The sequence below is a fragment of the Protobothrops mucrosquamatus genome, unplaced genomic scaffold (genome assembly GCF_001527695.2).
Source record: "Protobothrops mucrosquamatus isolate PMUCROS unplaced genomic scaffold, P.Mucros_1.0 scaffold1876, whole genome shotgun sequence".
NCBI classification, from domain to species: Eukaryota; Metazoa; Chordata; class Lepidosauria; order Squamata; family Viperidae; genus Protobothrops; species Protobothrops mucrosquamatus.
Genome location: NW_015388003.1, coordinates 342493 through 357155, shown reverse-complemented (window position 1 = coordinate 357155; position 14663 = coordinate 342493). Strand labels below are relative to the sequence as shown.

The window sequence follows — 14663 nt, the reverse complement described above, 5'->3', positions numbered from 1 at the left end:
CAAATACAGTGCTCTCCAATGAATTAATACTAAGGCCATTCATCAGACAGTCGGTGTGCTTTTTAATCTAATGTTTGGTAGGCTATAGTCTAATAGCACTTCTAAAGTGTTTGCAAAACACACTTAAGGCCTGCCTTGTGTTCTGTATTGTTTGCTCTGGCTGCTGGAAGCTGCTCCCCAAGCTAATTTCCCATCCTAGATCAACCTCGTTTAACTCGAGAGCGGGTGTGTATGTGTGGGGTTTTGTTTTGTTTTTGTTTAGCACATGAACTACACTTTCAAAAACCTGTCCACCCTGTGGTTGCCCAAGGCCCCTTAAATGTCACCGTCGCCAGTGAGCAGGGCTAAATGTTTTGAGTAGTGGGATTCCAAAATTAAAAAGTCTTAAGGGAATGAACTTCAACATGTGGACCTACGTCTTCCCACTCCTAATTGTCCAGGGTGCTGCCAAATTTATGTCGTTGTTTAGGGCTGGGGACTGTGGCTATCCTCCCCTCCCGCCAATCTTGTCAGTGCTCATGGCTGTGTCTGCTGCAGGCTGGAAATCCCATCCCAAGCAAATGAGGGAATAAAATATTTGATCCTACATTACTCTTACACCACAAATGCTTTGCTGTTTGAACGGTGTTTTTCTCTGACAATTGCAATCTCACCTGGAACGATGCTTAGGTATTATTGGGATCATCTGTGGCCAGAGCGGATTTTAAAATGGCAAAGCTTTTGGAAAAGGCTTCATAGCTCTTTACATATCCTTATTTATGTTCTTATTTTCACCGCCCGTGAAAACAGGTGGAGGTGGAAAGGAGAGGGAGGGGCCAGCTTCCTGTTCTCCAGAGCAGGGACAGCTTCCGACCTTTTATGAAAGGGGGGGGAAAAATAGCCGCGCATGGCTGAGAAGCTTTATTGTATCCAGTTACTAAAGATGTGCAGATATGTGGACATCGGTCCTGTGTTGGGAAAGAGGTGGAGTGGGTTAACGCGCGGGCGTTTCTTTCTTCCAGTGTCAACGTTCTGCAAAATATTTTTTCCGACCACCTCGGAAATGTCCTAATGCAGAATTTTATTTCCTTAGATCAACGTGACTACTGTAAGGACATACTTACCCAACGGGGACTTTTCGATCATGACCGAAATGCTCAAAAAATTTCTTAGTTTCATGAACCTTACTGTAAGTAGATCTTCGGGGATCCTAATGATTTATTGCCTGACTAGTTTCAGTAGGCTGGTTTGCATTATTATTTTTTTTGCAGCATGGGGGGCGGGCCGATTTCTAGAAGTTCACCAACAGACCACATACAGGTGGTCCTCGACTTTCAGCGACCATTCAAAGTTAGAATGGCTTTGGGGGGGGGGGAATGAATTAGGACCCATTTTCCACACGTACGATCGTTGCAACCATCCCCCACGGTCACGTATTCAAAATTCAGACGCTTGGCGATGGACTCGTATTTACGACGGTCGCAGCGCCCCAGGGTCACGTGATCCTCTTTTTGCGACCTTCTGACAATCAGACTAAATGGGGGAAGCCAAATTCACTTTTAACAACCTGCATTACTAACTTATCAACTGCTGCGAATCCCTTAACCACTGGGGCGAGAAAGGTTGCAAAATGCAAAAACGCCACTTAACGAATGTCTTGCTTAGCAGTAGAAAATTTTGGGTCATAAGTTGAGGACTACCTGTATTAGACTTCGGCTTTGGGAATTAGGCACAGCCAGAGAGAAATTCTGCCTTGTTTATGGCTGTGAATGGTGGTAGTTTATTCTCTGGTGTTTTTACTAAGCAACGGCTGGATTCTTGTGGCAAGGATTTTATACGAAGTCTGCTGTACGAATAGCAAATTCTGTTAAGCCACTGGGATTTTTTTTCTCTCTTCAAAATGGGAAACTGCCAGTCTAATTGATCTTGCTCCCAAATTTGTGTTGTTGTAATGTAAACAAGGATGCGCAACCTCTACCGTCGGGGGGAATAGGATGTTCCGGAGAGATCTGGAACATGGTTTCTTTCAAACGGCCCCTAACGATGCTTTTCTGGAAGTAAGGAGCAAGCAGCATTATTTTCAGAAAACGACGGGGCCTTAACCAGACTGGTTAAGCAGGTCAGCAGAAAAATGACATGTTCCAGCATCCTTCGAAAGGAGGAACGCATCTTAACATTTTTTTCTGTTTTTGTCTCCTTGCTCACCCAGTGCGCAGTTGGAACCACCGGCCAGAAGTCAATCTCCCGAGTGATTGAATACTTGGAACACTGCTAGTTAACCCCCTGTTGGGCCACACAGGCACTCGGACGGGGGTGTTTTTTCTTTTTGGGGAAAAAGCAGGAGATGCTGACCGATGTGCTCAGGGATGCGCCGAGAGCATTCCTCAAGTCTCATTTTTTTATTCTTTGGATTTTTAAGGCTACCTGGTCTCCCCGCTCACCTGGCGTTTTTTTTCCGAAGCATCGTGACCACTTCAATCTGCAATTTTATCAAAAATGAGAGAGGGGAAGGAAAAAACAAATCTGTGTACCGAGCGAATTTGCAAATGTTTTTCTAGAAACTCAAACGCAGTATTTCCATGAATTTGGCAATATTTTTTTTTAATCCGCCCTCTTTATTTGTCTGGCTTTTTTTTTTTTTTTTTTTTTTTTTTTTTTTTTNGAAAAAAAAAACCAGAAAAAAAGAATTTTTTTAAAATACTTTTTTGTGATCTTAACTACTGTCTATATTTAAAATGTGTTGGAATCCAAAGAGGCTGAGGCTCGGATAGTTTATTTTTTATACTGAATTGGGTGGTTGGAAACTACTTCTCAGTTTTTTGCAATTGTTGTGGCCTAAGTACTGTAAACCGATAGACCGTATAACACGTCAGAGCTCTGAGAGAGATGCATGCAGGAAGAATAAGATCCCCTCCTGGCCGGTGTCTATATCTATATTTTTTTAAAAATGCAGTAAAACATGCCCTGCTCAAGGTTAGTGTGAAGCCGTATTCAACCCAGGGTAAATTTACACTTCGGAATAAGCAAAAACTTTTCAATGCTGTCAGTTTGTTTCAAAGAAACATGGAGCTAAAAACCATCCCGGTGGACAAATTTTTCCAGTTAAGGTAAATCTTTCTATATTTTGAGTTTTGAGCAGGTAAAACGCATACAATACAAAGCCTTAAATAGCTGAATATAGCAAAAATTTTGTTCAGTGTAGAGTCTAGTTCACAGCGAAGGATTGTGTTGAGACTTTTGTGGAACGAAGATCCCTGCAAAATACTTTTTTTTGTTTTTGTTTTGTTTGTTTCATTCCGTTGTGGTTTGAACATTTAGGGACTCTTTTTTGCACTCATAATGATGTCCTGACTGACGGAATTGCTCATGACTTTTTATTAAGCTGGTCTTGAATCTTCACAAAAGTTTCTGGGGGGGGGGACATGTGTGTGTGTCACCGACACTTTTCACATTACCTGTGTTTTAGGTAGTTGCATCATCCTACTTTGGATTTGTAAAACTTGAAGCCATAAGAAATATTAAGTTCTATGTATAATGAGGGAAGGGAGAAATAACAGAAAAAAAAAAAATCTCTAACCTGCTTTTTAGATCTTGTTATCTCCGTGTATAAAATTACAAACGTGCTTTTGTATCAGTGCAAGCTGTACATTTTTTTACACAACAGTGGCTGCCTTCTATGTCTTCCTATTTTTGATAATGCGGATTGTTGGGAATTTCGGTATGGAAGTAAGTGATTAGAAACAAAAGCTTATCCTCTTCTTTTTTTAAAAAAACAAACAAAAATAAATGTTCTCACCTCTTTAAGGAAACCCCCAAAATGTACCAGTGTAACTTAGAAAAGACAGCGGGAGGCTGTGTGTTTGCCCTTGGGTGAAGGACAAGGGAGAACAACGGAATAAAGCTGAACTTTTGTAAATTATTTTTTTGCAATGCAAGATTTTTCTGGCATTTTTAGTTTGTAGAGCAAACCGGCTTCCAGTTTGAGTTTTTGGATTTCATGTAGCTTTTTAAGTTAGGCTTTTTGTGTGTGCGCGCGCCATGGCGAAGGACGATTAAAAGCAATTCTGGGGTATATCAGGACCCACCCTTCTCTGTTACACTGGTAAATGACCTGAATGGGAAATGATTAAAGTCTTGTGTTGACAGTTTTTAATTAACAAGCACTGAACGGATGCAGATGGTCTTGAGGGATAAAGGGGTCAGGGGAAATGCCCCCCCCCGCGGAGCTGCAAGTGTATTTTCCTTGTTTAAACCCCTCGTCGAACTCTGCATTTCAATGGGTACTTGAGGCCAACCTTCAAATTGGAAAAAAGTTTTAAAATAAAACTTTTTTTTTTCCACTGTAAATATCTTGTGTAAATAAGCGCAATTGGAAACTAGAACCGTAGAGTACTTTTTCTGAATCCAATCCTATTTTTATTTTATACAGTATTTCTCAGCTGTGATCTTTGGAGCAAAAAAAAAAAAAAAGCCAACGGCAGGAATTAATAGTTTGTACCAGTTTCATGAAGTATGTCTTTTGGTTTTTTTGTAAATAATTTTAACTCGAATAAAAATTGCTACTTTCAATACATAAACCCACACGGAGTGAGCAGAGTTTCTTGACGCTGGAGAATTCTTGCCCGCCACGTTTTCAACCTGAAAAGAGAAAAAGTAGCATGGCTGCCATCTGAAATTGTGGAAAATAGGTGCCAGGCTACAGTATATACTTGCGTATATTTATCGTGGTTTTTATTATTGCCTGTTCACCGCCCTGAGTCCCGTAAGGGAGATAGGGCGGTATATAAATTCAATAAATAATAATAATAATAATAATACAGTATGATGGTTTCCCTCTCTTAGGCTAAACTCCAGAGCATAAATTAGGTATCACGGGGATTTAACCCCTAAGTTAAAAATCATAAAAATTGGCTGTGGAGTCAGTTCCCCCAAATTATGGTATGTCTGTTGCCCGTCTAAGCCAACATTGAACTCTGCTGTTTCTCCAGATGATTGCTTCAGGTGCCAAGTGGTTCTTGCTGCTAGGATGTTTTTCTTAAGGTGGTCCTGTTTTTTTTTAATAAACTGCTTGGAGTGATAGGGGAACCCATCTTGCTGAGCAAAGGGCAGTCTTAACACGGGATTTTCACACGGTCCTGTTTTGATGAATGGAGAACTGCCTCGTCTGTTCCATGGGCTTAATGGTCAAAGAGTGTTGGGCTATAGCTCTGGACATTCCTCTCCATGGGCACTGCTGGAGAGAAGCTGACACACCTTGAGATCAAGGTAAATTTTTATGTTTTCCGGTGGTCAACGGTTTCTACCTGCAGGAACTTTGCTATTATCTGTTTTTTGCCTAACACACAAGTTTTCTCATACTCGAGAGACACTTTAGGCCAATGCTGACGTGAAAGTGCATATTGGAGCACGTAGCAGAGTTGGACCTACTTGGGCAGATGTTACTTATCCAGGAGGCAGTGGTTGATAACAGTTAACCAGACAGCAAACTCTTAGCAGTGGTATCCTAGTATGCTTTAACTACCCATGTTAATGCATAATTGAGGTAACTTATCCAGGCTGCAGTGGTTGATAATAGTTAACTAGACAGCAAACTCTTATGAGTGGTATCCTAGTATGCTTTAACTACCCATGTTAATGCATAATTGAGGTAACAAAAGGGCTGCTATGAATTGCTAATGCATTCCAGTTCTTTAATTGGAGAAGTGGGACTGGGACAAGCTCTCCCCCCCCCATTTTTTTTTTCTGGTGCAGAGTAAAAGACCCATGGCTGCTATTGATCAATCTAGATGAGGGTGTCAACATGGTGTAAATTTCTAAGTAAATAAGTAGTTTTCCCTTCTCAAGAATCTTCCTGGAAAAGAGGCCCTAATCCTTAACTACCTGCCAAACCTAGGTGAAGATGTCAATAGATGTTCTCATCAGAAGACGAACGAACTTAAAAGATCAATTAAGCAAGTCAAATGCAAAATGAAAAAAGATCTTCATTTCTTCTCAATATTAAGAAGACAAAGGTAACGATAGCCCCTTTGTTGAGGGCGAAGAAGTAAGATGGTGGATTCTTTTGTGTGTTTTGCAGATTAATGAGTCTTAAATCTGTTTCTGATTGTATTACACACAGCCAAAATTCCAGCCAGCTCTGTCCCTCCCTTTTTTCTTTCTTTCTTTCTTTCTTTCTTTCTTTCTTTCTTTCTTTCTTTCTTTCTTTCTTTCTTTCTTTCTTTCTTTCTTTCTTTTTTTCTTTCTTTCTTTCTTTCTTCTTTTTCTTTCTTCCTCTTCCTCTTTTTCTTTCTTCCTACCTCTCCCTCTTTTTCTTTCTTCTTTCTTCCTTTTTCTCTCTTCCTCTTTTTCTTTCTTCCTACCTCTCCCTTTCTTTCTTTCTTTCTTTCTTTCTTTCTTTCTTTCTTTCTTTCTTTCTTTCTTTCTTTCTTTCTTTCTTTCTTTCTTTCTTTCTTTCTTTCTTTCCCTCTCTCTCCCTCCCTCCCTCCCTCCCTTCCTTCCCTTCTCACTCTCAAATGACTTTTGACTCTAAAAGCAATGCTGAAAAGGTCCTTTTCCAAAGCTGCAACAAAACATAAGAAGAACATGGCTGCTCTGAGAAATGGTATCAGGCTAGAAAACAGGAGATTGCGAGTTCTAGTCTCACCTTAGGTAGGCGTGAAAGCCATCTGGGTGACTTGGGAGCAGTCAGTCTTTCTCTCAGCCCATTCCACCTCACAGGTTGGTTGTTGTGGAGAAAATGGGAAGAGGAAGACATGCTGGCTATATTAACCGCCTTGAGTTATTCGTAAAAGTGATTTAAAAAACTAAAATGTAAAAAACAATGCATTTTTAAATACAGTTAAAATACAGAAAAAGAAAAAGAGGAGACGTCAACCACAAAACAGCCAAACAAAAAAAAAAAACAATAAAGTGTGTAGAACAAATAACACATTTGTTTTTATTATTTTTTTAAAAAATAACAAAACGTGTAAAAAAATACGTACTTTTAAGCTAAGTTAACTCCAGTTCCCCCCTTAAGCGCCTTCAAGACTCCAGCAGGGACAAGCTAAGAAAATCAAACCACAAAAAAAAGGCTTTTATAGCCTGCAACTTCTCGGGCTTTTCTGGAGATGGCAAGGCTCCTTCACAGACCTTGAATTCTCTGCCTAAGGAGCTCACCTGTGTCTGAGAGGCGGGAGCAGTTGCCAAGGCGCCATTCCAACCGCCCTATCAGCACCTTGGACAACTTGATGAAGGGTCTCCAGGTGGTCCTTCCCAAGCTTGATTAGCATTTTACCTCAAAATGGTTCCTGCTCCATTTTGGCCTGCATTAACACCTTGGTTTGTGGGAATGGCCATAACCTGGAGAGTGGAAGCTCCTGCTTCTCTTCTAAGGAGCCATGTTGAAGGCCAGGGCCATCTTCTGGTACCTGGCTGAGGAATTTGTGGGCATTTCTGGTTGGCTGACTGGAATTCAAAATGGAGGCCCCGTCTAAAGAACTATATGGACCTAACAGGCCTTGCTTAACGCCGCTTGTGCCCTTCGCTTCTCCTATGACGGGGCATAGACTGGCCTGAAAGTTTGGGGGTTGAGCTGGTCCCACCAGAAGACCACCTTTGGGGAGAAGAGGACATCATGGTGGGGCAGAAGAAGCTGCCTCAGTACGGGGAAGCAAAGAAGCTGGAGGGTCTGCAACCCCAAGGAAGGTGATTTAATGGAGGTATTTTCTTGGTGAGGGTGGGGAAGGGTTTGACTGCTTCTCCTTTTGGGTCCTACACCACGGCAAGGCTGGGGCACCGGGCCCTCCTTCAGCAATTGTACTGCTGCAGGGAGAGACAAGTAGTCCTCAACTTGCAACCATTCACGACAATTCTAATCTTGATTTTTCGTAAGGTCATTGAAGAAGCAGCCAAGAGGTTGAGAGCAAAGCATTATAGGTTGTTCTCGACTTAGTTTGGTTAGTGACCGTTCGGAGTTAACAACGGCACTGGAAAAAAGTGACATAGGACCGTTTCTCACACTTAACGACTTGCGGCACCCCCTTGGTCACAAGATCAAAATTCAGACACTTGGCAATTGACTCATGCAACCTTCTGGCAAGCAAAGTCAATGGGGAAGCCAGACTTGACTTAAAATTGTGGTTGTGAGTCAATTGTGGTTGTGAGTCAAGGATTACCTGGAGTTCACAGTCAGAGGACAACAGGTCATATAATTTAAGGGGAAAACTGTTTGCACCCTACAGGAAACCATCGACTTGGGATCACAATGGAGCCTAACATTTCTGTTGCTAAGCGAGACAGTTGTTAAGCGGGTTTTGCCCCATTTTGTGACCTTTCTTCCCACAGTTGTTAAGTAAATCATGGCCTCTGTTAAAGGTTAGCCACCCAATGGTTTAATGAATCTGGCTTCCCCATTGACTTTGCTTGTCAGAAGGTCGCCAAAGGTGACGACGTGCCCACAGGACACTAATCCTCCTAAATATGAATTTGAATTTTGATCACATTACTGTGGGGATGCTGCGATGGTCGTAAGTGTGAAAACCATAACATCAATTTTCATTGCTGTTTGAACTTCAAAGTGTCGCTAAACAAAAACTCTTGTAAGTTGAGGGCTACCTGTAATAGGAAGGAAGCCAGCCATTGTAAGTTCATGGTTGCAAGATGGTTTGTGTCTGTGTTGTGTTGAAAAGAGAGAAAAGCAACCGGAGGGGGATGCTCAAAGCATTCCCTCCTTCCTGTTGCTGTCTTTTTGCTAAGGTCTAAGGCTCGGAGTCCCGGAAAATAAAAATTTTAGGACTGTGTGTGGACCTCAGAGAGGAGCACCAGTAAGGAAAACTTGGCACACCTGGTTTATGCTCCCTTTTCCCAGTTCCTACCATATTGGAAGCAGCTCCCAAGATTTGCCCTGAGCATCAGGGGTGAGCAGCAATTCTCAACTGGGCATCCTCCAGGTCTGTTGGGACTCAAGCCATTATAGGTAGACCACAATTGAGCCCAACCTTTCTGTTACTAAGCGAGACAGTTGAGTGAATTTTTTGCCCCATTTTACGGCCATTCTTGCCATGGTTCCTCTAAGTGAATCATTGCAGTTGTTAAGTTAGCAACACAGTGGTTAAGTGAATCTGACTTCCCCATTGCTTGTCAGAAGGTCGCAAAAGGTGTTCATATGACACTGCAACTGTCATAAATGCCAGTTGCCAAGCATCCGAATTTAGATCATGTGACCATGGGGATGCTGCAACGGTTGTAACTGAGAAACTGACATAGGTCACTTTTATCAGCGCCATTGTAACTTCGAACAGTCACTAAGTCAGGGGTCTTCAATTCCTAGAATTCCTCAGCCAGCGTGCCTGGCTGAGGAATTCTGGGAGTTGAAGTCCACGAGTCATGAAAGGGCCGAGTTTGAAGACCCCTGCACTAAATGAACTGTTATAAGTTGAGGACTACCTGTGCAACTTAGAAGAACGAATTAGAATTTACTAAATTTCCACGCCACCCAGAGTCACTTTGCAGAATGAGATGGGCAGCATATAAATTTAATTAATAAATTGCCTTCCCACCTGTGTGATCTGAGTGCTCGGTCTGAGTGCATCTGGAGCTGGGCATCGTTGGGCCCTGGGCAACATCCTGGCCAAATCATGTTTAATGGGCCTCATTTTCTCATCCCCTTTGCTGGCTAATAGCATTTTTGTAAGGACGGTGGCAGAGAATCCCCGTTCCCCCTTTTATTGCCTTGTCCTTTGCTGCAGCACAAACTTGGCCACAAAGCGAGCATCTCTGCATGAACGAAACGTCATTCCAGGACCTGAGTCTGTATGAGTCACCCTGGAAGGTTTTTGCCCCCCATGGGTCCCTTTCAACTGGGATTAAAAATTAACAGTCTGAGGGGTTAAAGCTTCAGGGCTGCTAAAGGTCTCTCATTAACGGAGGTTTTGACAGCAAATACTGGGTTTCTGAGATTAGCAAATGCGCCAGTGCACCTTTGCTAAATCTCGAGCAGTCTGGCTGAGGAAGTGGTGTGCGTTTGGTACAGTGCCGTTTACAAATAACCATGTGCTATGAAATCATCCATTCCGTCTATCGTGGTTACGGCCTTCTCTTGAAGGTAGCTTGGTGTCTTTGTTTTGGGGTTCTGCTTCATTCTGGACGAAGGGCTGCTGCTTCTGCACAAATGTCCAATGCAGAAAGGTATACCGAAGTTAGCCACTTAAGAAGGTGTTTGAAGAGCTGTAAGCATGGTTTTATTCAGATGGAAAAGTTGAGGGCAGACGCACTCAAACACACAAAGAGGTATACTTCTGCGACTTTGGCATAGCTGGGCAAATTCACATACGAAGGGTGGACAGCTCTCTGTGACATGTGCTTAAGTTTACCTTCTTCAACGGGTTGGTCTTGATGGCTTCAGGAGGTGCTTCTAGTTCTAGGATTTGAAGTTTTAAGTTCTCATCTCTTATGTATGCATTTACAAGCACATACATCACAGAAGCATGGCAGAGCGTGGGAATGAATATTTCATTCAAAGTGCTGGAAAGAGGTCTGGGGACTGCTTAGAAATATAGCAGGAAGAATGTAGCATGTTTAGTATGTAAAGACACAAAGGCTCTGAAGGGCAAATTTGTGTTTTCAGTGTTACATCAAAGGCAAGTGCTAAAAATGGCCACTTTGGATTTATAGCAAGGATTTCTCTTCTTATGCTCTGTACACCCTTTTCAGGCTCCATCCCTTCTTTTAGATTCTTTAGGTACTCAGTTTTGATGTATATATTTTTGGTTTTTAATTCATATATCTAGATTTTTATTTCATCCCTGATGTATCATTTATGGTTTTTTAATGACTGTACCCCACCTTTTCTATGCTGGTTGATGACTGTAATGAAAATTTTATTTGATGGAAAAGGGTGTTTTCAGCAAGGCGGAGGATGGCAGAGATATTATTTGTGCAGTTCATGTTGTGTTGTAGTACAAACACTATATTCTCTCTCTCTTCCTTCCATCACAATGTCCTAACTTTTCCATCAGCTAACAGTTAAAACATTTTCTCTTTCTCCAAAAAAGCTGGTGAGGGACTTCTAATCAAACTGATTTTATCCAGTTTACATAGATAAATAGAAGAGACATTTATTTTTATCTCTTTGATTTCATTTTTAAATGCATGACAATGTAGAAGCTGTATATGTACCCCAGAACAGCATTATTAAGTTAACAAAAATACTAAGGTATCGCTGAGAAGTTGTTGTGGGTCTGTTTTTTTTCTTTGAGAATACAAAACCAAAAAGTAACAAAAAAGACAAGCCACCAGGATATTTTTAAACCTACATCTAATCTGTGGAATCATCTTCTCCAAGGGCTGATTGTTTTCAAGGACTTATACTCTGTTCCAGGTCATTGGATCTGTTCTGGTTATTTTAAGGTTTTTTTCACCTAATTTATTTTCAATATATCAAAGCAATACAATGACTACCAATAAAATATTTTAAAACGTTTCTTCTGAAAGCGTTAGGTATTATTTTGTGTTACATGTTGGCTTTGGGGTTATACAGTATATGAATAATTTTAAATAAAAAATAATGCACATTGCTTGCATCTCTTCGCTTTGTAGTCCCCCTTAAAAAAAAGGGGGATTTCTGAAAGTGGTTTGGTTGTTATGCTTTCAGTGTGTGTTTCTTTTTCAAAAATCAGCATTTGCCAAATAACGGTTGGCTGACTACTTTCAAGGAAAGCTCAGGATGTGTTCCTCAAGGGTGAAAAGAGTAAGTTTAGGGAGGATGACAAACAATAAAATGGTTGTAGTTACATTTCATCTTTGAAAAACCATCTTGTGATCATTTGCAAAAAGTTTCTACCTCTGGTAAAATTTTTAGCCTCTTTACTGTTTGATTACGAAATCAGGGGAAAGAAAAGACCCATAATTTCCTTTGATTATCTTGAGGTTGTGATGTTGAGGAAAGAGTCAAAATGAAGTGGACTGGTGTAACATGTTCTCACAACAGCAAGAAGATTTTGAAGAGCTTAAGCTATGAATAGGATTCTGCAACACAGATAAGCTCCATAAAAGGCTTCAGCATTCTGACCGCCGCTTCTAAAAACGTTTTCAATCATTGTTGGCTTTAAAACTACTAGTTGATATGGAAGACTGGGTGGAAGGAAAAACACCAGCTTCCTCTTGCACAAACCACAACAGCAGAGTGTCAGTTTCTTCAGACTTGGGCTTATTTGAGCTTCAAGGCTGCTCTGATAAAGCACCCTTGCTGGTGAGGGCTGGAGAAGAAGGTTGAGGGAGTCATCAGATGCCACAGGACAACAAAGAGAAGCCTGCACGGAAAGTCCCTGCTGGATTATTCTTACCAGGCCTGACCAAACAAAGATCTCCACCTTTCTGACTTGCTTGGCCAGGACAAAGCTCAACTCATCACCCAAATAGAGAAGATAGTTGGTTCCTCCAGTTGGAACTTTTTCCAAGTTGAGAAAGATGGCCAGAGACTGCACATGTAAGGAGTTGCTTATACCCTCACTGCTGAGCAGAGAACCAAGTGTGGCTCCTTGGTGCTACTCACTGATGACGTTATTTAGTTGGGTCATGAAATGCCTGCAGGAAAACAGCCAAGTTCAGAGACCCCCCACAGTTCAACCCTGAGCAATATTTCTCTTCTATTACAAGATCAAATCTGAAACTGCTGCTGCAAAAACTCATTTTACCTTCTTGGTGAGGCATTTTATTTGAATGTTACTTCGAGTTCTTGAGTGGGACCACTGAGCTTCCCAAAACATCATGTTGTTGTCAACCTCTATCTCTGGATGCAGAGATGCCTGAGTACAGGATGGATCTCTCATTTTCATTGGTGACCCCCATGATTTTTCCACAGAATGGCCGTTGGCTCACTCCAGATCACATAAGGTGACGTTCGGCGTTGCTGTCTTTGCTTTGGATTCCCTGGTTGCGACTTCTGGCAGAGATCCTCTTTTCATTTGTCTTTGGTCTGTAATGGCAATTTAGTAAGGCATGCTCCTTATTTGGATGGCATTAAAAAGAATAATACAAAATACAATAAAACGTGCAATAAACTACAACAATAAAAAAGCACAGGACACAGAATATAAATACATTCCTATTGTGTTCGGATGATTAAACTGAACTCTCTATAAAATTAGGCTACATCATTAATGCTCAAGCTGTGCTTTCCACCCACATTTGATTCCAAATGGTCTCCTCGGTTTCCATTGTTTTGTTTTTGTAATTATTAAAATTACATTTTACCTGTTACATTGGGATAAGTCCAGATATGATAGAGAGGGGGGAAATGGATGTGATTTCTATTATGACTGTTCTGGACCTAGGCAGGTAGTCTACTCATTTCCCCAAGATTCTAGAGTAAAAATTATTTGTGTGGTAGAAGAAAACCAGAGTAAGTTTAATGTATGGAAATTCCTGTCTGTCTATGCTTATCATCTCTATCATCTATCATCTCCATCTGTCATGTCTACCTGTCATCTCCATCTATCTATCATGTATCATCTGTCTGTCTGTCTAGCTATCATCCATCCCTTCTTCTGTTACGGTTCCCTTTTAGAACGCAGGAAACGAGGTGATGACTTTTCCATTAGAATGTGCTCAGAAGTTCACGATCAACTGAGAACCAGCAGTCCTTGGACCAGAGTTTGCAGTAAACATTCAAAATCTGCTCTGCTTCAAAAGCCATCAAGTGCCACCCAGAGGGCCTTCGAAAGAATAACAAGAAGAAAAAGTTGTGGGTCTGACCCATCACGGCCATATGAGGAATTTGCAGATTTGAAGTGGCAGTAGGTGATCAATTCTTTGATGTGGCACTGTTTTATTTTGCAATAAAGGTTCTTATTTAGCTGAACCATTTCTGCAAAACAGCTGCCAAGACCTAGCATAGGACAGCAGTGAAGCCATGAAAAGGAGGCTTGTGTTTTAATGCCCGACGGTTGGTTAGAAGGAGTCTGACAGCTTGCAAGAAAAGGAACATTAATTCACAGCAGATTACAAGCCAATAGCAGTTGATTCCAAATGGTTGAGAAATTAAAAAGCAACCCACACATATGGCAGAGATGATGAAGGGTCTCTAGAAGCTGATGAGATTGGAGAACCAACTCATCTGGATAGGCCTTTGCTCTCCATGAAATGCCAAAATCTCTTGGACCTTGGAAAGCCCTGCCTGCTTGTGAGAAATCTTCTATGGATGTGAATGTGTTTGTTGTATTTTGCATACATGGAATTTATGGAGGATAGAGCCAGATCTTTTTCACCATCATGCTGTTAATTGAAATGTTTTAATGCAGGTAGTCCAAACCTGTAAAAAAAAGTGCCAAGGAATCTCGCATTGGTCGACTCTACACCAACAAATTCTCTGGACCAAATTACCCTCCGCAGATTTAGGTGTTGCTCTCCAATAATGCTCCATGCAGGTAACAAACCATGCTCTGCTTTAATCAAACTTCCCTTAGGAAAGATCTCAAGGAATTTCTGGAACCTTCCAGAAGGGGCATTTGAAATCTGCACCCTTCATGTCAGCCATTGCTGTGCAGTATTCAAAATCAACACTATTTACAAAATGGACCACTCCGAAGTTTTCTTAACTGTAGCTCTTCAATCTTTTGAAAGACCAGGATGTGACCAACTTCATAACAATTGTATTAGCCTGTCATGGGTGGACTAGTAAAATATTTCGAAGGAGCAATTGGTGG

The 14663-nt window shown here is 41.3% G+C and overlaps 1 protein-coding gene across 1 annotated transcript in view; it reads left to right on the top strand.

Moving 5' to 3' along the window:
- Window positions 1-2384, top strand: part of WAPL (WAPL cohesin release factor) — a 47236-nt gene extending 44852 nt beyond the window's left edge. Inside the window, 2 exon segments of the mRNA XM_015823440.2 lie at window positions 1073-1168; window positions 2189-2384. Of these exon segments, the coding sequence (XP_015678926.1) occupies window positions 1073-1168; window positions 2189-2254 (162 nt within the window). The 3' untranslated portion in view covers window positions 2255-2384.
- Window positions 2385-14663: the final 12279 nt, after the last annotated feature.